Raw genomic sequence first — 24,342 nt, forward strand, 5'->3', positions numbered from 1 at the left:
TTCTTTAATCAAAATATAATTAGATTGTTTTAGGGATACACACGGTTGTAATGAAAAACCCTAAACACATTAAAAATAGGAAATGAAAAATCATTTTCACCGAAACGAAAATCTTTAAAGGAATCCGAGCATTCAATCCCTTGAACGACAGGATGGCTGCATTTATTAAGTTTAAATGAAGCAATGTGTCACTTAAAGAATAAAATCCAATAAAAATTGGGTGCGATCTGAAGGGAAATTTGTTTCGTGTGAAATGATCATAATACAAAATAATGAAAAATACGGGAGTGAGCCAATCGCCATTATAGTAGCGGGGAGATAATACACATGCTGTACGCAAAAAAAAGAATATAAATAAAGTTGTAAATGAACGTAAATAATCATAAAGTAATACCAAACTCTTGCCAAAATTTAAATTGTAAATTTAAGATTCAATACAGATTGATGCATGAGCAAAATTATTCTTTGCAGAACGTGTGTTTGTATGGCGGGAAGATACATAGGGTGATTAGTATCGTGGTGACAGTGTATGGATAACTTCGTCCAGCAACGTTGAAGGGGATAGTAAGGCTGGACAAGAGGATTAGTTGGCGGTTACGTAGGCCTGTGCGAAGTTTCGACAATGCGAATCAATCGAAACTTTTTAATATTCGATTCGAGTTCGCCAGGAAATTTTCTCTTCGTTTTATTTTAAGTTTGAGATGAAAAACTTCACGTCTGATGTGAAGCTAGGAATTTGTTGCAAACCTTTAAAACCTAGTAAGACTAAGATTCAATCATGAAAATATTTAGTTTTTTTTTTTTTTTTTTGCTTTATATGTTTTGGTTGTATAAAGTTGGTAACTTAAAAAAAAATTAACATCGTTTGTTATGGACGGTTACTTTATAAATATTTATTGGATGATCATATACATGGGGCCCAAAAAATTAATCACTTCTTAATCAGTTCAACCATTACAAAAGTTAAACGATTAATTTTTTTACTTCGACCCTGTATTTTATCGAATAAGCGTGATACAGATTCACCGAGAACAATATCCGTAGTCCGATTAGACTTCGTAAACATTTTAAACATTTTATTTGATATTCGCTTCGCATCAAAAAAACTAGTATTCGCACAAGCCTAAGGGAGGGGGAAGACACATTTCTGAGGTCCTTACAGTACTGCTGTATAATAATTTTAGCTTGATGTTTTGAAATTCTGTGCCAGCTTAATAAGTAAAAGTTTGATTATAAAAGGTTTTATGAACAAGACGTTAGGTATCTGCAAAACTATAGAAAGGCGGAGACCTATTTCTCATGTTGTTTACCACGAGGATAAATACTAAAACGTTTACGTAGCACTCAATGCCCAATCCACTACAATCTTAGTTGAACTTTTTTTTTTTAACGGCCCCTTGGAATACATAGACCGGGGAAAGTGCTCCCCCCCTTTTTTCCCCTCTTCTAAACTTGGCCATGCCAAACAATTAATTTATACTGTAGTTACAATGAATACATGAACGAGTACAGGCCTATTCAAATTCTGAATAAGTGAAGGAACAATGGACAATTCCAGGGGTCAGCCAACTTGACGTTTCTGTTACGTTCGGCGGGAAAAAAAAAACAAAAAAAACAATCGTTCCGCTTTACCATTGTGCACAGTCACGACTAAATTAAACAAGCGTTGATCATTCACGAAATGTGAACACAATGGTTGAGCACTGCGTCGTTTCCGCATTGATGGTAATTTACAACCTGAGAAGGAAAAACGAATGTTACTAACTCCGAACATATGAAAAAGCTGAAACTAAACTCATATCGGCGTACTTAAGGGGCACGCCTGGTCAGGGGTGTGTCTGAGTGAGGCGGGATGATAAAGTGCGACACTATAGCCCGTACCACTCTTAGATTGCAGTACACGGCTTATGGCGCGCGCTGTTGCCAAATCTCTAACACATTACGAATTTCAGGAGATGCGTGTATTTGTAATTTGGATCGAACAAGAAGCATTTTAAGATATCATATCGTAATTTATAATATTTTATACTATTACACATATAAATTTGTAATAATGTCACTTTTACGTAAATTTCAAATAAAAACAAAAAGGCAACAATTTCTTATAGTTTTCTTTTCTGTTCTAAAAATCCCATGTATATATATATATATATATATATATATATGTATATATATATATGTGTGTATATATATATATATATATATAATTATATATATATCACATTTTAATGGGCCCGATAAATGCCGTATTTTTGGACAAGTCATGTCCAAAATTATAAATAAAATACGGTAATGGAAATTCTCGGTCGAGTAAGTTATGGGAAAAATCCGAACAATTGGTTCGAAAAGGGGAAGATTTTTTGAAAAACAGAAAAATCGCAAAAACTCCCATAATATGAATAATATCGAATCCGTTTTAACGTATGATAACTCGGATTACCTAATGCCGAAACATGTTTTCTAAATACATTTTTGATACGACCAGCCATAACTGCATGGGTTCGAAAAAAAAATTTTCACCGGACAAAAAAACGTAACTGCCTTAGTAAACACCTTATCAAATCTGTTTAAATTGTTTGTAATAATATCATAATTATTTTCCAAAACTTTGTCTAAAACAATGTTTGATAAGATGCTTGGTGTTGAGAAGGATAGAAAAATAATTCAAAATTTTGTACCATGATCGCTATTGAATTCCTTCGTATTTATTTCATACATTTTACATATTATGTTCAAGAATCGATTATAATATTTTTTGTTGACTAAGGAAGCCATGTATTTGAAATTGCTTGTAGGACAGAACCCCACTTATCTAAACACACGACCCTGTTTCCTCTTACGACGGCAGCGCGCGCTCTTGTACTGATGACACATCTTTAACAGCTATTTCCACGGAAACTGTAGAAGCAATTGAGATGGGGCTGCTTTTAAAAACTAATTCAATTCATTGTGAACATTTTTCTCGCTTTCGTCCCCCATCTATCTTTAACAGAAAAAAAGTTTTCCGCGGGTCAACTTTTTGATGTGTCAGTTTATGAGAAAATGCATTTCAATATATTAAAAAAACTATTTAAGTGAAACCTGTACAGTTTTTGTCTTAACATTTGTTCGGTGGCGTCCTAAGGCATTAATTTACTAATAAAAAAAATCTGAATGAAATACACAAGTAGGTTTTCTTTTTTTGATGTGAAACATATCGGAATACTTCAAAACAGTTCGCAGCGAATAAGTTATGTTTTTTAATTTTTTCGGACACTTAAAATATTGTTAAGTATTCAAAATAAGCATTGCCTGATGCGTATTTTGATTCTATACAATATGAAAAAAAGCTTGGTCCAAAAATTAAAATTTTAAATTTCGTTTGATATTTGGCAACAACGCACGAAGAAACAAGGACAGTGCTAACGGCAATCGGCGTGTGTTAGAGAGAGAGAGAATGCGCCCATTTACTTCCACACTGCAATCTAAGAGTGGGATGCTCTATAGCTGGTGTTCCTAGCGCGGTGTCCGGCTATGGACTGGCGCGCAGTCTTCTCGTCGTGCATGGGGCAACAATGAAATCCGAGCGGTAACAAGAACATTAGACGGCGGAGAAATGAAGATAAAAGGGTAAAAGGTCGATTCACACGTACCAGTGACGTGACAGAGACGTGGCCGGCACGTGATGCCACAGGCGCGCCTGAAAATATTCTTCTAGGAAACTAGGTGTTGTTCTCACTTGTCCGGCGTCCGCCCGCGTCAGTGCATACAGTGGTCCCACCGTCGCCGTACCGTGACCGTCGGATTAGTCCCCGCCGATATCTTCTCATTTCACGGCCGCGTCACTGGCTGTTCCAAAGTGACAGTATTCTAATTTTATTTTTTTTTATTTTGAAGTTAAAAATGAATGATGACTTCCAGTTCGCTCAACAGAATGTTAGATGCAATTTCAGACATTTTGAAGTATTCGTGAAACTTTTCTCCATCATCCATCAGTTCCTTGTAAAGTGTTGCAAATTCCCCTTCCGTTCTTCTCTTTTTCCAGGCTTCGTGAAACCACTTCCGTTTTCTCACTTGTTGCTCCTCCTCTTCATCCAAAACGAGAGCAATCATCCATAAACCAGCTTCTGAGCAGTTCGTCATTTTCCGTGGTATTTCTTGCAATCGGAAACACTGACTTGTGCCGGTCACGCCACGTTCAAGTGTGAATAGACGTCACTGCGAGATCACGGCCGGTGGAATCACGTGCCGGCAACGGCACTGTCACGTCACGGGTATGTGTGAATCGACCTTAATGAAAGGCCCTAGGGTAGTTTCAAGAATCTTTACCGGGTGTTTCACGTCCAAAAACTATCCTCGAAACACCTCGTTTTAGCTATTTTCAACCTCCTGAAGATACAGCTTGAATAACGAAGTACGGAAACGGAACCGGCCATCCATCGTCAGCGCATTCTCAAATGATTTTCACAACCAGAACCCAATTTGATATCCTGAGCAGTTTTCAAACGGCATGGTTTTTTCTGAAGCTCTGCTCACCGCATGTGTGCCGAGGTAGGAGGGGGGGCCTTAGCAGTGGTGTTCAGAGAACAATGACACGCCATTTTTTTTTTTTTAACTAAGTTTTGCTTTCTCGCCGACATCGAGATCAACAGAGACAGAAACACATAACAGCGAAAAATTTCCGAATATCGGCGAAGGAACAGGAGGATTGAATTCTGAGAGGGGAGGGGGAGAAAAAAAGGGTAGTCTGGAATACAGTCTTTTCAATAAAACCGACGTACCGGCAAAGCTTCCTCATAAAAAAAAACAAATTAGGACATCAATAAATAATGCAACAGTATAACAGTTCAGCGATTTCCCGATATTGAGCTTAAATTTCTACCAACTTCTGTCAACTAACTTAGTCTAGAAATTATATCCAAACCAAGTTATTCATAATTATTCACCCATAGTTGATAAGCATTTAATAAATATATATATAAAGTTATCAAAATTTTACTTCATAAGTCTTTTCATCTAGTGAAACTTTTACCCGTCTGGAAGGTGTGTCGGGGGAAAGGGGAGGGGGGAAAGTGCCCCTGTGCTCCCCATCTGTATCCGCCTCTGAGCCGGCCGTGGTCTGTGGCAGGTACCATCCCAGCGCCTGGGGGAGGGATTCATCTGGTCTCGAAACCAGGACCGGACCCCTATTCCAACCAGAGTCCTCCAGGGAGGCCAGTGTCTTCTCAAATGTTTTAAATAAAGATTTCATTACAATTCAATATGTAATTACGTATCATTCATAAAATATAACAACATATAACAATGAAAAATATTTAATATATAATAACGATTTTAATTATAGTAAAGAAAAGTACTTAATAATTACTCGAAAAATATTTAATACATTGTAATAAAGTTTATACATAAATATTTAATAAACAGTAATTATTTAAATTTAATTTTAATTTAATAAATATTTAATATAAAATAATGTATAATCCATAATATATAGGGGCAGGAAAATTTCGCGAAAAAAAATTCTGAACGCCTACTAGACTGCAAAAAGGTATACCCAAACCAGCGGTTTATTCCTTGTGATCGGCGGCCGTCTGCCAGAGAAGTCGTTGCCTTGTTTGCACGAGCCACTAAGGACGAGTTTGCTTCCACACTGAATTAGTGTGATTGGTTGTTGTAACAATCGACATGCACCTCAAAGTAACTCACCCAATCACGAAACACAGACGATGCTACAGTGTTTTAACTTCCAGCTACTCTCGGGATCTTTTCGCGAAATTTTCATGGCCCTAATAATATACAATAAAAATACATTTAACGAAGATTAAAATTTATTAAAAAAATTTAAAATATTCGAATTTAATTAAATTTATTTTCAAATTTTAATTTAGTGCATATTTAATAAATAATAATTACACATATATAAATATATAATAAACATTTTTCAAGAAATGATTATTTTTTTTTTAGTTTAATTTTGACTCGGTTTGAATTTATTACTAAGTAACACGTATGATTAGACAATTTCAACCTTTTGACACACCGCGACCCCGTTATCTTCTACCAGCGGGGGAACTTCCATTCGTGCAAGTTTTAAGATGACTGTTAAAGACGATGGAGTGCCAATTATTTTAAAATGTCAATGAATATCGAAACGTAAAAATAATATTTCATTGTCTAAAAATCACGTAAATAAAACGAAGATGGTAGAGATTTCATAAAAAAAGAAACCACGGGTCGAACATGATTGAACCCGCCTCAATGTTTTTTTGTGTTTCATTTTGAAGTAGTTATGCTTTAATAACGCGAAATGAAAATAAAGGGCAAAGTTAGGTGTTATCACCATTTTTTAAAATAATATGTAGCATCACTACGAAAACTAAACGATTGTTTAAAATGCCACTCTAGTAAAATTATATTTATAAATCTTTAAAAAAAACACGCTTTTACTGTTGTATAAACTAAAAAGTAAAAAATAATATTTTAATTTAAGTAATTGTTCAACAGCGATAGAATAAACTCTGTATACTGTATTTTTTTTTAATAAGCTTAAAATAAGAATTAAGTAATAAACATAACAATTAATTTTAATGAAAAAAAGTGGCGTGCTTGAAATCAGTTGTCTTAAATTTTCTATCAATAATGACTATTCGTTAGGATAGTCATTATGAAAATGAAAGAAGAGAACAACGCACAATTGACATCAGTTGTTTTAAATTTTCTGCCACTAATTGCTATTCTTTAGGACAGAGTTATTATGAAAATAAAATAAAGCACCGTACGCTTATTTTTAATTAAAATTAATTGTTTTTTTATTACATGATTCTTATTTTAAGCTTATTTAAAAAATACATTATACAAGTTTTTAATTCTATCGCTGCTGATAAAATTATTTAAATTTAAAGATTTATTTTTACTTTTTAGTTCATACAACAATATAAGCATGTTTATTCATTTATTTTTTAATATAATTTTATTTTTACTTTTTAATTTATATTGAATTGATTTTTTTTATAAAGTCCTTAAAATGCACCACAAAAACAATTGGCCAAGTCCCGAAAATTTCGGGGGAAATTGGCCCCCTTTAGGGGTTCCGATGGTGCCCTTATACCTGGAAAGCACGACAAAACCAACGTACTTAAATTTTTACAGACTTAAAAAAAAATCGGGGGCAAATGACCTTCCTCCTGAGAGAGGTTCCCGAATGGGACACATAACACTCCAAATCGAAAGAGAATCGATTTTTGAAAATTTTGAATTTTTGTGGCATTGAAGGGGGCGCTCCCCCCTCACCCCAAAACCACCGGGAGGGGCAGTCGACTTCGGCAAATTTCCCACCATGCTCCGGTAATCGGTATCATGGATACACAAAAAGCATTGTTATTGCCCATAGCTCAAAAGTAGTGGATCTTTGACCCTCTGCCCTCCCCCAACTCTTCTCTGCAGCTCACAGTCCAGTCATAAAATTATTATATTGTCATCGGTTCTACAACAAAATGAAGAGAGCTCCGTAGAGAGTCGGCACACGATTCTCTTCGATGCTCTCGATACCCCACATACATAGCACATGTGACACAAAACACACGGCATAGCAACGGTAGTCATTTTTGATGCGAATGTAACAACAAGAAACGTTTTTAATACAGTCGTTTATTTTTGGTTGTCGCGCGGGAAAAAATAGCATGTTCCAATGTCCAAAAAACCAAAACAAAAAAAAAACAAGATATTTTGCTATCGCATCGCCATCTTCACATCGCGCATTCGCGTTACGTATTTTGATTCCATCAATACGGATCGAATACGTGAATCATATTGTGGCGTGCACCAGTGGCGTAGCCAGGATTTGTGTAGGGGGGGGGGGGTGTTAAGAAGCATGCCCCCCCCCCCCCCAGTATGAAAGCGGTGGGTCCGGGGTTCCTCCCCCGGGAAAATTTGGATTTTAAGGTGTAAAATAGTGCTATTTCAGCAGTTTTCGGTACTTAAATTTAAATATTGTAATGGTAAAAATTTTATTAATTTTTAATATGAAATTTGTTTGAGTGATGAATAAGAAATATAATTAAAGATTTGGTGCTAAGGAGGGGGGGGGGGGGGGTTGAACCCCTACCCCCCCCCCCCCCCTGGCTGGGCCCCTGGCGTGCACGAATTAGATTCGAACTATAAATAAGCAGGCGCATAATAAAAACGTATTTCTTAGTAATTGAGGTTCATACCGCAGGTAAAACAAATGTAAGTAAATAAAATTAATACTACACAAACACGATAATAATTTCCTACAAATGAATTTTTCAGCTATAAAGAATGCATTTTTTTTTTTTTTATTTAAAAGTGGAAGAACGTAAACAACGCTGATCCTTCGCTGGTTTCGAGGCCCGAATTAGTAAAATAGGTTATATTTTAAAATATTTATATCTGTGTATAAAAAACCTCACGAAATTACAAAATAAAAAATTACGATTGTTATTTTGTTACTTAATTTGAACTAATAAATTAAGTGTAAAGTGTAGTGATCAAAATAAGCTTTGTTAATAGCAATTGGCCCCGACACTTGATTAATACAATTACTTTATTTTTACAATGTACTACATTAGCATATAGATGGGAAGATAAACAAATTTTAATAATAAAGTTACGTCTGAGGCTTTTAAGAGACGTACCTATGTATTTAATAAAATGAAACATGATTTTAAACTTGCAACTCATTTCATCCACCTGAAATGAGTTAATTATTAACGACATTGGAGAGAATGCATTCAAAAATTGACGCCAAATCAGGACCTCACAAATTAGAATTATGCATTGACCATTTCGACAAGTTTTATAACAGAAACAGCTAACGCGATATATATGACAGGCTAACTCAAACTATAAGTAGGAGTTAAATAAGCAGTAACTTACCCTGAGAATGTTTCACTTTTTACGTCATTCTGAATGAACACAGTTGACACGCATGGCGCTCTTTCTGACTAAGGTTGAATGACAAATTGACAATATAAAAAAATACGGACTCGAGTATTACGTAGCGCTATCTAGAGTTTCGAAAAGAACCTTTTCCTTGGTAAGTAGTGCTATCTACAACGTACTAGAGAACTGTTTTGCGTGTAGACGTGTGCTGCTACCTCTTATCCAAATTATGAACTACATGGACTAAGCTTACATATTACGGCATTGTAAAGTGAGCTCACGAATATAAGCAGTATCATATTGTTGAACGTAGGCAGAACGTTATTAACGAAATTTGAAACATATTATTATTACAAAATAAATTGTTTTACATCATCTTAAATCAATTTTTACTACTTTTTCAAATAATTTATTTTAATATTGCGTGCCTGCTGTTTTTGAAATAATAAGTTCTTTAAACTTTAAAATCGTTTAATAAAAAATAAAATTTAATATTATTAATATAATTATGTAATATTTATATTATAAATACTGATTTTCATCAACTATAGTTTTTCTAACATACTCTATAGTTTTAGCAACAACTACACTCTAGTTTTAGCAATAACTACATAAAACAAAAATTAATAATTGCTTAGATTTTCCTCAATTATTGATACCTAACAATAACTAAACAAGTCTTGACTTAAAAGTGGCCTGAAAACTATACACTTAAGTATGAGTTATGGATGATTATTTGAAACGACATGTTTCTAAAACTATCGTATATCTGTATAACCACAATTTGTATTCTCAGATAACAGTTTTAATTATGCCGGGAACTGTGATGGTAAACGCTTTAAAATACATATGGTACCTACTGTTTAATAAAACATATGCATAATTAGGTATATTGTGGCATTCTTGAATAAAATAGAATTTAAATGTCAGGCTTTAAATTTTATTTTATTATAAGTGAACGTTTTTTTAATTTATAGCTATTAAATATATTTTTAAAAACTTACAAATCATATAAAGTACAAATATATGGTCATATGGAGTTTTCAAAATAATTTAATTTCTCTCTGAATTTTTTTATATATATATATATATATATATATATATATATATATAAGTTATTTCAGTTGTGCAATATGGAAATAATTACAGTACTACTACTGAAATAAGAGCTACAGTGATCTGGCATTACAAATAATATTATAACATTATAAACATGTTTTAAATGATTGATTTCATCACTTACCATGTAAATAAGTTTAATTTAAAGTTAAACTGTGTTTCAACTTAGCTCAAATGTTCTTAGTTTACAAGACATTTCGCTCGTGACATTCGTACAGAAACCCATAAGGAAATAAGTTTTAAATAATATAAAGTTAATTTAACCAAGCGTAATTATAACTATGTTATGAAGAATCTTGTAGCATTGACTTTAACCGGAAACGGCGAATGTCTAAATCCGTTATTTAGTGAACGTAGCGTGTAAGTTACCGAAATAATAAACATTACATAATTATGTCGAAAGTTTTTTTTTTTTTTTAAATTTATTGCTGTCTTTTAATCCTTTGGAAATGTCTGTCGGGATCTTTTGCAACCGTGAGTAGCAGGCTCTGGAATAAATTAGACCAAGCGACAAGGCAAACAAAAAATCTAGCATCCTTTAAGCACAGGCTGAAAAAACATCTTTGTAACAACTGCTTACCATGACCACTTCACTGCTACCCTACTGCTTGATTCTGTGTGTGAATGTGCGAGTGACTGGTTTTAATGTAGTAACACCTAATGTTTTTTTTCTTTTTTTTTCGGTTTTGATACTTTTTGCTGTATGTTTAATTACTTTCCTTTTTATGTATGTCTATGCTTAGTTTTTAATTACTTTATAATTAGTTATGGTTGAATCTTTTGTAATAGTTAATATTTGAACATTAAGTTAAAATTTTTATTTGTTCTCTTAATATTTAGTCTATATCATGCTTAGTTTTTAATATTCAAATCTTTGATGTAATTGCAGAAAAGTGGTTAAGTGTAAGAGAAGGCGTACCGCCTTAACTTCGCCACCAATAAAGACGATAAACAAACAAACAAACAAACAAATCCTCCAGTTTCCTATATTTCAGCATCCCCCTGCCACTTACACTGATCGAATTTTCTCCTCCTTAAATTTTTTTGATAAAAGTTCATTCAGAAAACTTTTCTCATCTTTTAGGTTTCATTATATTTTATTTCTTAAAAATTGGTTTGAAAATACTAGCAGTTTTCTTAGGCCCAAAATAACCTATTCCGGAACAACTTGAAAAACATGCTTCACACTTTAACTTACATCGACTCGACACAAAAGTTTAAATTTTTAATCTGAAAAAAAAAAAAAAAATACTAAAAATATTTTTAAAGTGTTTAAACATTTGCCTTAAAAAATTATTATTTTTTAAACAAAACAATTTTTTTAAATCCTTTATTACGTAAATTTTAATAAATTTCTAATTAAAATTCTTTTATGTGAAAGTTAGCTTAAAAAAACTCTAAATTAGCCTACTTAATACAACATATCACCAAAAATATTGATCAAATCAAAAATATGTACCACTAAAAATATTACGTTTCTATTATCTATAAAAGAGGAATGAATAATTAATCAAAGATTAGAAGCAATTTTTAATGATTCCACAAAATCGCTAAATCGTATAAAACAATGTCGATCTGCGTTTGTGTTTGTTTGCTTACTATTCTAAACTACACAATTAAATGGAGTTAGATGCGGATTTAACAGTTTTTAAAGAATTTGTACCGGAAGGTTTATGTTAAATTTTATTTTGATATCTATATCATAATTATCATATTAAATTTAAATATGTTATATAAAACTATAGGTTTTTAATAAAATCGTAAAATGACACTTTAAGGACGTTTACATGGCTTGTGCTGACATATATGACTAATCCATCAAATTTAATTACTACAGAATTTTAGGTATAGAAAAAGCGTACAGAAAAGTCCACGCTAAGCATTTACCTATCTTCTGAGGAATACCCGCAGTAACAGTTTTTAACTTTCAAAATTGGTTAAAAAAAATCCCTTTTGGCACAGACTACAGGCGTAGGTAGATTTCGAATTAACCTATTTCTTCTGGAAATATTTTGCAAACTTCTTTACAATTCTGGAACATTTTATGAACTTAAGGGGATTGGTGCACCAGCATCGTATTAAAAAAAACAATATATTTGTTAATGATTCAGCTGCTAGAGAAGATTTGAACCATTCTAGTGTAAAATTTATTTTTTATTTTTCTATTTTAATTAAGTTATTGCTGATTTTCGGGAATTTTTTTAATTCAAGCTTTACTAAAATAACTATAAAGAATTCAGTGGTAAAACTTTTGCAGATAAATCTTCAGACACGGGAGATATGACTGTGACCATTATTTTATCTGTAATCATTATTTATTTAACGTATTTACAATTTGAATTTTAATAAATGAGCTGCTACGAAATTGCGTGATATTCATTTACGAATTTAATAATATTCGCGTTTTCATTTGTAATTCAAACGCCTACATATCTGTCGGCTGAATGATTGACTTTATTTTAGTCTTTGGCTTATTGCAGTCGGACCTAAAGTAAAAACGTAGCTGTAGAAGTTTGAGCAGCGTGCAAGCTCGGATACGAGGAATTATGAAGCGCGCTGGACAGTAGTGACACCTTGCGACAGTTTCCCAAACTTTTTGTAGCCAGTTCTTTCTCCCGTTCCCACCCTGCCTCAGCTGTCTGCTGTTTACGAAGGGGAGACGGGATTTCGCGGGAAACTGATATGAATGTCAACGTACTCATTTTCAGTAGATAAGAGAACGTGTTTGGTCTAGCTCGGCGTGTAATTGGTAATTCTCTGTTATTATTTAGCACAGTGATTTAGCTAGATGTTTTTTGTTGTAAGCGTGAGATTTATTCAGGAATAAAATGCCAAAGAAACCTCCACCAAGCAGAGTACACAAAAGAACAAAACTATCGAAAGCCATTAGAGCGCTTAGAAAAAAGAATAAAGAAAGGTAAGAGATTATTTTATTATAGCTTTTTTTACCATATATTTATTTTTCAGAGTTGCGTATGTACGACGCGATGGACGCGATGCGACAACAAAAAGATGTGTTAAAGTGTAAACATGTTTTTTTTCCAGCAATGCGTGAACCATTCATAAACTATACTCAACATGTATACGTATAATTACGTTTGAATTTTTTTTATGACAGGCATCAATGTTATTAAGCCACATTAGACTTTTTTCAGAAAAATAAGTGTAGCAGAAAACACTCAACATAGTCTCACACAAAATCAGTTTACATGAATGCAGTTTTAAGAAGTAAGCTACGTAAATAATATTTAAACATTATTTAATATCTGCTGGTAACGTTTCCAAAGTATCAGCTTTGCCTTCATTCACGAACAATATTCGTGAGCTTATTTATTTATTTTGCTGGCGTTTCGTTGGCAACTGTTAGGACTGGAAAATTAGTAAACATTTTTCACCCTATCCTAAGTTAAATCTAAGTGTGCGCGGTTAGATGAGGACATAGATGTGTCTCAGGCTTACGCCTTTACACTCTACTCATGCGGGGTATTAACCATGCGCGTAAGGGCGCGTTGCCAATGACCTGTAGGATAGTCTCAACAATCCTCTACGGACTCGAAAAATGTCACCTGCTCATTGGCTACTTGACTTGTGACAACGGTTTGTTGTAATACCTGTGATTCATTGTTAGAGACCTGCAAAATTCGCGGATTCATTTCGTGATATGCTACAAATCAAATAATTATACCTTAGCGCTGCTTCTACCACTGGTTCACTGTTAATCTGGAGGACTGAGGGCCAATTAGAGACCCTCACTCAAAGAAGTGTCGAATCACAGACACTCGGTCGAGACGACTCACAAGTCAGCAGCCAATGAACAGGTGGCATTTGCCCGAGTGTGTAGAGTGTAGTAGAGTCTATCCTGGAGGTCATAATTTTGCAGGTCTCTATTCATTGTTGATTTTGTTGAGGAGTTTTCAGTGATTCAGAGCCCCCCATTTAACTGTGGCCGAATTGAAGAAACAGTACAAATGTTACATGCTTGAATTCATAGCGAATCGAAACCACAAATATTTACTGATGTAGTGGTTGGTAAAAAAAAATATTATTCGTATCGCGTCCATTGCTTCGCGCCATGTTAGCTCCTATAATATATGGATTTACAAAATATAACGATTCATTTACGACACTTTAGATAAGGTGTGTAGGATTTTAAGTATTCACTTGAATTAATATTTAAGAACATATTTCAGGATAACTTGTGAAGAATCTCGTACAGACGGCACCGGTTGTGATGACTCATTGTTACCAGAGCAGGGGCCATCTCGTGTACACGAAGTGTGAAACCTCAACACAACTCGAAACTCAGTAAGTGTTACATTGAAATGTTTCCGCTACAAATGTTCAGAAATTATAATTTTGAAATCGAGTAGAAATATTCCTGCAATTAGCATTAGGTATATTTTAATAGACATTGAAAGCTAATCATTAAGTAGCTTCAAAATCCAAATACCAGAAGCTAAAAAGGTTTTATCTTGAATGCGTACTGCCTGAAATAGCTGATCCCAGGCATGTCAGAATGCTGCGAGTGGCGATACGTCATTGGTAAATGCCAGGGTGGTGCGTGATTGTACATTTTATTTTGTAATTTTTTTATGAAAAGGTAGGGTATTACATAAATTTAATGTAACTGCATTTTGATATCACCTCATACTGTGTTTATTACTTTGCAGTGAGTACGAGTCTGGAGAAGAAACAATTCCAGATAGTGATGAATGGTTGCCACAACTAACAGTTACAACAGAACCCGCGGTTGTTGAAATCACTGGTCGACGAATAGTAAATATTAGTCACTTACTAAAACAACTAACAGAGCTGGCAAAACATGGCAATGTTTGCACTCAGGGACAATACAAGATTACTTCAGAAAGGAGGGTTGGCGTGATGAGTTACTTATATTACGAGTGTATAATGTGTGAGAAAACTGTGACTGTAACAACAGAAGAAGATACGAGAAAAGAAGAAGTCAACGACGCTTTCGTGTGGGGTGCATTGTCAGTTGGAATTGGCCATTATCAAAGTCAAGAGATGATGGCCATCTTGGACGTTCCCATCATGGATAAGCGAAAATGGCAAAGACATGAAATTCGTATTGAAGAGGTAAGGAATTTTTAAAATCACTTTATGGTTCAAAAAATTGAAATTGGATTTGACACGCATTTAGTAGGTACATAAGTTATATTTTAGCTGAACCTATCGAAATCATCAGTCAATATATTCTCAAACAGAAATGCAAATACCATTATTTGCCCACGATTAGTGATCAAAGGTTGGCTGATAACATGCGTAATCGAATTACTGTTATTTTACGTGAGATACCAGTTAATATTTGACGAAAGTATTGATAATTTTAACGTATTTAAGTAGTAATTGAAAGTATTATTGAGATGCCTTCGTTAAACTAATTCAATTTACAAATAGCCACTAAACCTATAAAGCCGCCACAAAATAACAAAACTAACCTAAATCTTTCCAAACTTTTTGAAAATGGTATCAAATAAAAAAAACATGAGAAGTTTTCTGTACAATAAATAATATAATATAAATTCAAGTAAGAGAAAATTATAAAAAGAATTATAGTAGACCAGGGTCTATTTATGAATCAAATAGTTAGTAATAATTTTAATTTTAGTAACTATAGATAATCCCTTAAAATGTAATTTATAATTTTAATCTTTAATAAAGCTACATTCATTTTTATTTCCAACATATAATTCCCATAATATTTTATATAAATCACGAAATTTAATATCTTTTCACTCCTACAGTGAAAATGCTAACTTATGATATAATGTTAGAACTAATTTTAAATTTTTACCATACAAATAAATGCATTAGCCTAAATGGATAAATAGCTAAATGTAACTCTAATATGTTTCTCATAAGGTCTGGGAAGAAAAACTGGAGACATACATGCAAAAAAAATGGAACAGTAGAGAGAAAGAAGGCCTTGGAAAGAGGCCACGTAGACAACGATGGCGTTCCGTACATCTCTGTTTATGTAGACGGTGCATGGTGTAAGCGAACATACGGACATGCTTTCAACGCAGCATCAGGGGTTGTAAGTATTTTTAAGAAGTACTGCACCTAATGTTAGCACTAATTTGGCTCCAGGATTTGAGTGGATGGGAATGTTGCCGAACACAACTCTAGATCGTACAATTATTTTGTAAATTCTTCGTTTTGATTTATTTCAAAATATTTCATACATACCATTTTACAAAATATGTCTACGTATTTTTTTTGAGTTATTTTAATTCAAGTTATATTTTTGGAATCACTTTATCCTGACATAAAACTAGAAAATTGTGAGCTTTTGTAGTAATTAAAGACATAAGCCGAAGACAAGGAGTTAAATACATAGACTTCATACAATTAACTTTATTTGATTTTACATGGGTTCAGGAATGTTTAGTAAGTAATTTTGTGACGTGATATAATTGCTTTTGAAATTTTCTTCAAGTGGATCATTGGAAATCACCTGTAGGTATAGACATTGCAAGTAGAAAATTGCAGTATATAAATATGTACAGGTTAATAAAAGTGTTTTTATTTAACAGTCGAAACTAAACTATCTTCTGTGCTTTAGTACGCGTGCGTGATAAATATAGAGATTCTTCATTCAACAGTTTTCGTGTGGTATAGTTGCAATATCTAAAAATTTATTGTAGAATCATTATAGGGCTATGTGTAATCGAGAAGGTTTATGTTATTTACAACGGTGCTCAATTACTTCAAAATTCATGACAAAAAGCCCATTAGTTTTAAAATGTAATTAAATATGCAACAAACGCTTGAAATGTAGTTACATATGCAACAAAAGTGTGCTATTCACCCATAGTGTCCAAAGCACATAACATGGTTAGTGAATGTTTGGAAAACGATGTAAATTTAAAATTAGTTTATCTTTCTAGTTTATTTATTAGCAAAGTATCGTATATCAATGGTAATTGTTTATATAAAGTGTTGACATGTAGTCTTGTGACAAATCATACACAGAAAAAACTTTATTTTTATTAATAATCTCAATCAGAGATAGTGATGTATAACAAAACTTTGCACACAAAAATATTAAATTCAGTTCCTTATTACGTTTATAGTTGGGAAAAAAATATTTATTTGACGCGACAATCACACCGCTAATTTGTAATTATTAATATCTTTTTTGACAAAATTATTTCTACCATTAACATATTTTTCTTGGGATTGCTCAGTTCTCTGGAACATATGACTATGCCTTCTAAGATTACATTTGACAGCTAATTACAACGCGGTATTTTAATATGTTATTTTTAACAAAACATTTAACTAAATATAGTTACATATTCAAATATGTTTGTTTTGAATTTTAAGAATATATGTTGTTTTGTGCAACAGCCGACCAATCAGGAGGCAGCTTTCAAGTAATAGACTTAATTATAAAAATTTTAATTTATTGTTCTTCTGAGACTCTCAGCCATGTAATGAAAAATTAGTGTGTTTGTATAAAGAAAAATCAGTGAATAGTAGGTATTAGTAATGTTTAGCATCCATCCTATTTATGGAGGATTTTCTGACCTATAAAGCCTAGGTCAATTCCACAAGTAATTGTGTATTATGAGTGAAATGACATCGATATAAAATACGCAATAAGTGTTGGCTTTTACTGAAATAGTAATTACTACGTAAACCTTCACTGCAATACATTTATTGTGTTAAACAGTAATAGCACGAACACCTACGTATTGTTTACATTAATTGAAGCGCAGTAATCTGTGTTCATAGACTTTAAACTTTGGCATGGATGCTACGTAATGACTTAATGAGGAAAAAACTTAATTTTGACTGTTTAGTTTGGATTTCCTCCCCAGTAGTTCAGGGATCAGGGCTCTTGTGACACGCTAAGTCTAACTAGACGGACATATATGAATAAATACCTACATCAAATTTGAAAGCATTCTCCATAGTGCAACAAATATTTGTATCACACGTAGGACACGTAATGTTACAGATCCGTGTAGGTTCTTAACTAAGGAAAGTTTGACCACCAACTAGGTATAGTATCAATTGGGCCAGACGTAATTTTCAAGGCCGATACCAAGAACCTGGTAGTACATCTAACATTTAATTTCTAATAAGTAATAAAGAATTATAATTGTATTGTCTATGTTTTCCTATTGCTTAGTGTAAATTCAGTAGGTCCAATAATATTTTTCAACGCCATATATGTACAACTTGACAATTGTCATATTTAAATAACGTATACAATCACCTTTGTTTACAGAAGTTGCGTTCTCATTATCTCAGTGAAGAGTGACGTTCTGTTCTTTTCCCCCATAATGCTTGTAAGAAGATAATTGCTGCATTTCTAAACAAAGCTAAAACATTGAATTTTACCCCGTTAGATAACCAACACTACATGTTAATTTTGTAGCTTCACTCCATTCAAACAAATATAAATCTATTTATACATTCACAAATAACATAATCAATATCCGTCACGTTTGGTTCCAGTGGAACTTGAAAGCTTTAGATTTTGTGTGTGTGTATATACAATATTATTTTTTCATGTCTTTACCAAAAAATAATAATTTTTCAAACACAAAATAAGTGTTATTTGACATAAATATTTCTGTCAAATATTGTATTGTATATTGACATTTTTTAACATTTCAATGTTTTAACTATCATATTGGCAGCTAGTTATTTATGCCTGTGTTAAAATATATATTGTAGTATGGGAGAAGGTTGCGTTTACGAAGTAAACAGTTTATATAATTGTAACTAAGTGATTTAATATTTTATTAAATCATCGGTTATTCTTTTCAATTTTAGGCATGCATAATCGGAGTTGAAACCAATGGATTGCTATTCATTGGAATAAAAAATAAATATTGCTACGTATGTAATCAGACTAAACCAGGAGAAGAAAGTAAACAACATTTGTGTTATAAGAACTTCTCTGGTGCTTCTACTGCGATGGAACAGGAAATTTTAGTGCAAGGATTTTGTGAGAGTGAAAATATGCATGGGTTACGATATAAATTCATAGTAGGAGATGGTGATTCAAGTACCTACGTAAAAATTCAACAAAACGTAAGCTACGGGAGGCATGTTGTGAAAATGGAATGTGCAAATCACGCTGTAAAAAACTACACAGGAAAACTGCATAAAATTGCAAAGGATACAGTTCATCCTATATCGGGACGAAAGTGTCTGTCTCAATTAATTCCACGCCTTACACGAGCAGCGAGATCAGCAATTTCAAGTGCTGGTCGCAGCAACAGCAACAGTGAAATACTTCGTGCAGATCTCAGAAATGGACCTCACCACGTGTTTGGGGACCACAGTAACTGTCGCGATACTTACTGTAGCCGTAAGGATTACAATGAGGAAGATAAAGTGGCCTTGCTATTGCCAACTACTTTATGGCCGGCTCTTCAGATGGCACTAGATCCATTGGTACAAAAAGCTGATAGATTAGTTGGAAACTACACCACAAATCAAGCAGAACGCTTCATGAGCCTTGTATCAAAGTTCTCTGGTGGTAAACGTACAGACGTAGGCAAGAAGGGACGTTACAAACGGTGTTGCTTGGCGTCAGGCTTGTCTCACGTTAAAGGGCCACATTGGCATGCTTCACCACTAAAAAAAATGTTTGGTCGAAGCCCAGGAGCTATATATAAAAAAGTGTTCAATACACGAGCTAGAGCTTCAGAAAGGGGCATAAAGAGAAAATCAGCACGTCAGAGTTTATTTAAAGACGAGCCTCCCAGAAAACAAAAACGTCTATCTGCCGGAGCAGATTGTAACTATGGTCCTCAGGCAGCTCAACCTGACATAGAACCAGGAGAAATGGAGAGTAGGAAAAGAGCTGTTCTTGATAGGCTTGAAAACGAAGCAGGTACTCCTGAACTGTGCTCCGTATTGGAGAAAAAAACGGTGGGTCAACATGGCAACATCGCGTGGAGAGAAGCGAGGCTTGATCGTCTCACTGCATCACTTTTTATGAAAGTGTGTAAAATGCGTGATGACACATCGTGTCATAACAACGTTGTAGCTGTTGTAAATCCCCGGGAAATTAACACGGATGCTGTGAAATATGGAAGGATTAATGAGCCAACTGCCATTAAAATTTACGAAAGTAAGTTTGGTGACAGAGTAGCGCCATGCGGGCTGTTTGTTGATCCTGAGCACCCATATCTTGGAGCTAGCCCTGATGGTATTATAAGTTCAGATAGAATTATTGAAATAAAATGTCTTCCTTCTCTTAACCAGCTTAAACTAAAAAATCCCTCAGTAACCACTATCCGGGATGCATGTAAGATCAAAAAGATGGCAGTACACTTAAACAGCAAAGGCGAAATCATTTTGGACAAGAAAAGTTCGTATTACTATCAGCTGCAGGGGCAACTCAACATTTGTAGAGTAAGGTACGCTACTCTTGTTTTGTTTTGTGATTTCGACACAGAATTTATTTCTGTGGAACGAGATGTAAATTTTTGGTCAAACGAAATGCTTCCGAAGCTAAAAAGGTTTTATCTTGAATGCGTACTGCCTGAAATAGCTGATCCCAGGCACAGCCGTGGTCTGAGGTGCAGAGATCCAGATTACATCAGAGAAGCACAAGAAAGAAAGAAAATTACCAAGGGAAAAAATTCAGCATCAACTAGAGATTGCAATACGACGTTGCTGCCAGGGACCGGAAAGTTACTTTTAAAAAGTAACTCAGTTACAGTTACAAATACTCCATTGGAAATGTAACCCTGTTACAACTACAAGTTACACTACTGAAAATAAACCAGTTACAGTTACAGTTCTGAGAAAAGTAACTGTAAGTTACTTTAACAGTTACTTTGTGAAAAACTAAAAATGTGATACGTAATATTGTTATAATTAAAAGCTAATAAAACATATTGTGTTTAGTAAAGATATATGTTTGTTTAAACTGAAAATTTTTAAATAGGTCTTAAATTACATTGAGTAATTAGTTTACAGTAAAAAATTGTTCGCAGAACCACATAAGCACTTCACAATAAGGTTATTTTTATCACTCGACCGAAATTCGAAAAAGAATTAGAATATGAAGGCCACTGCAACGAAAATTCTGGACTGCTTTCTCGGCTTCTCGCTTCATTAGATTCTGTCATTGCTTTCGTGCATGTGCACAGGTAGGTTAATTAATTAAACATCACAGCAGTAAATCCGCATGTCGCAAATATTAAATAAATGACAATCAAAATACGAGCGCAGGCTAGCCAACAGCAGTTTTACAAGTACAAGCAATACCATCGCAAATAATATGCTTGTCGGGATTTTCGTTCTGGGTTTGAAAAAAATAACAAATCGTTGTTGCTCAATAAGAAATACATTAAAAAAAATGTAACGTAAGAAGTAACGACAATTATCGTTACTTTAAGGCAGAAAAATGTAATTCAGTTACAGTTACAGTTACTGAAAACTTAATTTATTGCGTTACCACGATCGTTACCATAAAAAGTAACTGTTACAAATAACGTCGTTACTAGTAGCGCGTTACTTCCAGTCCCTGGTTGCTGCCTTAATGTAATGGTGTAAGATATCTCCGTGCATACTATTATTGATTTGTATGTTGTTCCAATAAATCTAGTGAAGGGCACTTTCACACGATTAAACATTGGTTGAAATAACATTCAATTTGTATAAAAGTCTTTTGTTTTCATGTTTTCATGCGGCGCAAAATAATTTTTAAAGCTTATTTTTTCGTGCTCTTTCTGTGTCTATTTTATCATAATACATTTTCAGGGTTATTGGTAATGTATAATTGACCATATTTTTATTCAGCCTCTGATTTGTAATGATTTGGGTATTATTAAGTTACAGTGTTGTTTCCTAGACATGTTTATTTTGTGGTGAAGTATAGACATGTGAACATTGGTATTTCATTGTACGTAAACTGTTTGGTTAAATATTTTAGAACGATGTTTTGTAACTCTTAATTATACTCATTCATGAACTTCAACAAACAATTTTAATTTTGCAATTTTGTTTGTTATTTGTAAAATAAATTGTTAAATTTGATGGTGTTGTAATATTATAAAAGATTGGGAACTGTTTATTTTAGGGCGATTATATTAATAAACTTTCTTTTAAAAACACACATGTTACATCTCTGTAAAAATTAAAATAGCTTTTTGTTTAACAGTGGTTTTGGAAACCTAATTTCAGATTTAACTCTACAATAATACGTTGAAGTATATTTCGAAGAGTCTACCTATTGCAGTGACCATGGTATGCCTTACGGTAAATGTATGCACAGTTTTTCGTTTCATGGTGGCTGTAACCCAAAATCATAGTCAACAAAAACGTTTATATGTATATAAACTTTTATGTTGCCTATACATATAACGTCAACGGATAATATAGCTGCTGTAATTAATACGTCGTTTAGTATATACAGTATAAAATCTATATTCCAAGTTATTTTAATTTATTATTTAACACTTTTGTCTAAATTATTTTTGATACGACTGTTGCAGCACGATGTTAGGGGGGAACAATCATTAATCCGTTAGTAGACTTGCTATAAAATCAAAGTGGTTTTAACCATTCTAAATATTATGTAAAAAGTTTGGCTGACTAAATTTTTGATACCAATCATTGCTGCAAAGGGTGAAAAATAGGGTTTAAGGGACAACAAACATGTATGCTCTTAGTGCGTATAGTGTTAAAACCCTTTATTATTATTTAAAACTTTCCAAATATTATCTAAAACTTTCTAAATATCATCCAAAAATTGTGATACGACAAACAAAAACTCATTGCCAGGGGCGGATCCAGAGATGAGTTTTTAGGGAGGAGGAATCGGTCTTGAGATTTGGGGGAAGAGGATCTTGTGTTGACTTCAATGAAAGGTTTTTGGTAACTAAAGTAGGGTACCTCGGACACTACAGTTGCCAAGCATTTACCAACTTCATATTGAAAAATTCTTCCAAAAAAAGAATAAATTTGGAAAGTAAGATCCACTCAACCATAAATAGAAAAAAAACCAAACAAAGTTGCCAACTTCATAGTGATAAATTCCTCGAAAAATGTATAAAATTCTTATTAGTGGTACAAAATATCCTTCCGGTAGATCCTTTTGCAAATATTTTTGTTTTGATATGAATAAACAGTATTGCATTTTTTCTGTAAGGTTTGGCTCTTATTTGGGGGGGGGGGGATTTTTTCCCCATCCCTCTTCTTCCTCCCCTGATTATTGCTATGGGTGACCAAAATACGCTCGCAGAACAACACATTTATTACACACTTAGTCAATACAATATCGGACATTTCAAAATTTTTGTAAATCTTGTGAATACAACTAAAATTTTGGTCCTAATATGGGGAAAATTATTGAACTTTTATTTTTTGGAAAAATATGAAAGTATTTATAATGCTTTATATACAAATTTTGTGTGTATGTGTTACATATGTATGTATATAAACACACTTCGGAATCTACCGGCGCCTGTAGGCCAAGCCTAACAGGTTAGCCTATGATAAACTAAATGAGCAGTGATTTGATAACTATTTTTTGCATGCACGCTAATGCTAATTTCATCGGTTTGGATATGTATGTGTGTGTGTGTGTATATATATATATATATATATAGCAAAATTAATGTTTATAACTGTCTGTTGAATTGTGAATGATTTGAAAATACAAATAAAAATGATATTAATAACAACCTAAATTGTTTCATATAGTTGTGTCATATTGGTTCAAAAATGTATTAAGACTTCGATATTGTTCTGTGTTAACTGGGTACCTCATTTTATAACTCGAAGGCAGTGGCGTAGCGTGCCATCTCGGCGCCTGGGGCGGGAGACCCATTTTGCCGCCCCCATTCTATAGGTGCTTAATTAAAATTAAATTTCACATGCAATGAAGTACCTTTTATTGAAGTTAAAATAGGATGAGCGGTTTTACAAGCGGATTCTACGGGCCTTATGAGCAGCGAAGTCAGAAATAACTTTGTCAAAATCAATATTAGCAGCCAATTCTTGTTCAATCGACAATATAGCCAAGTTTGATAGTCTAGCGGAGCTCATAGTAGATCTGCCAGACCTAGAAGAAAAAAGGCGTCGACCGTTAGAAAATGACTTAACTGAGAAGGGCTTGTAAAACCATAATTTGTAAATTGCTAAATTTTTGGTATATTTATTTACATGTTAAGGTGTGTCAATTTTTTGCTAGATTTCGCCTATGTTAATTGGTATTTACAGCGGTGATACGCCCGGTGCGTATCTATATTTGTATCTGTATTTGTATTAATATGTTATTATATATTTTTAATGCCTTTTTGGTAATTATATTTAATTTTCGTAGCTCCGAAGTATATGATC

At 33.5% G+C, this 24,342-nt stretch overlaps 2 protein-coding genes across 2 annotated transcripts in view; one reads left to right on the forward strand and one right to left on the reverse strand.

The window, feature by feature from the left end:
- LOC134533963 (fatty-acid amide hydrolase 2-A) overlaps positions 1 to 8,941 on the reverse strand; it is a 60,966-nt gene extending 52,025 nt beyond the window's left edge. The window contains exon 1 of the mRNA XM_063371809.1: positions 8,875 to 8,941. The gene's annotated coding sequence lies outside the window, so the exon portion shown is untranslated. The remainder of the gene's footprint in view (positions 1 to 8,874) is intronic.
- A 5,335-nt stretch (positions 8,942 to 14,276) lies between these two features.
- The window catches only part of LOC134534548 (uncharacterized), a 97,275-nt gene continuing 87,209 nt past the window's right edge, over positions 14,277 to 24,342 (forward strand). The window contains exons 1-4 of the mRNA XM_063373030.1: positions 14,277 to 14,304; positions 14,670 to 15,096; positions 15,883 to 16,057; positions 18,811 to 19,720. Of these exons, the coding sequence (XP_063229100.1) occupies positions 15,077 to 15,096; positions 15,883 to 16,057; positions 18,811 to 19,720 (1,105 nt within the window). The 5' untranslated portion in view covers positions 14,277 to 14,304; positions 14,670 to 15,076. The remainder of the gene's footprint in view (positions 14,305 to 14,669; positions 15,097 to 15,882; positions 16,058 to 18,810; positions 19,721 to 24,342) is intronic.

The sequence above is a fragment of the Bacillus rossius genome, chromosome 7 (genome assembly GCF_032445375.1).
Source record: "Bacillus rossius redtenbacheri isolate Brsri chromosome 7, Brsri_v3, whole genome shotgun sequence".
Taxonomy (NCBI): Eukaryota; Metazoa; Arthropoda; class Insecta; order Phasmatodea; family Bacillidae; genus Bacillus; species Bacillus rossius.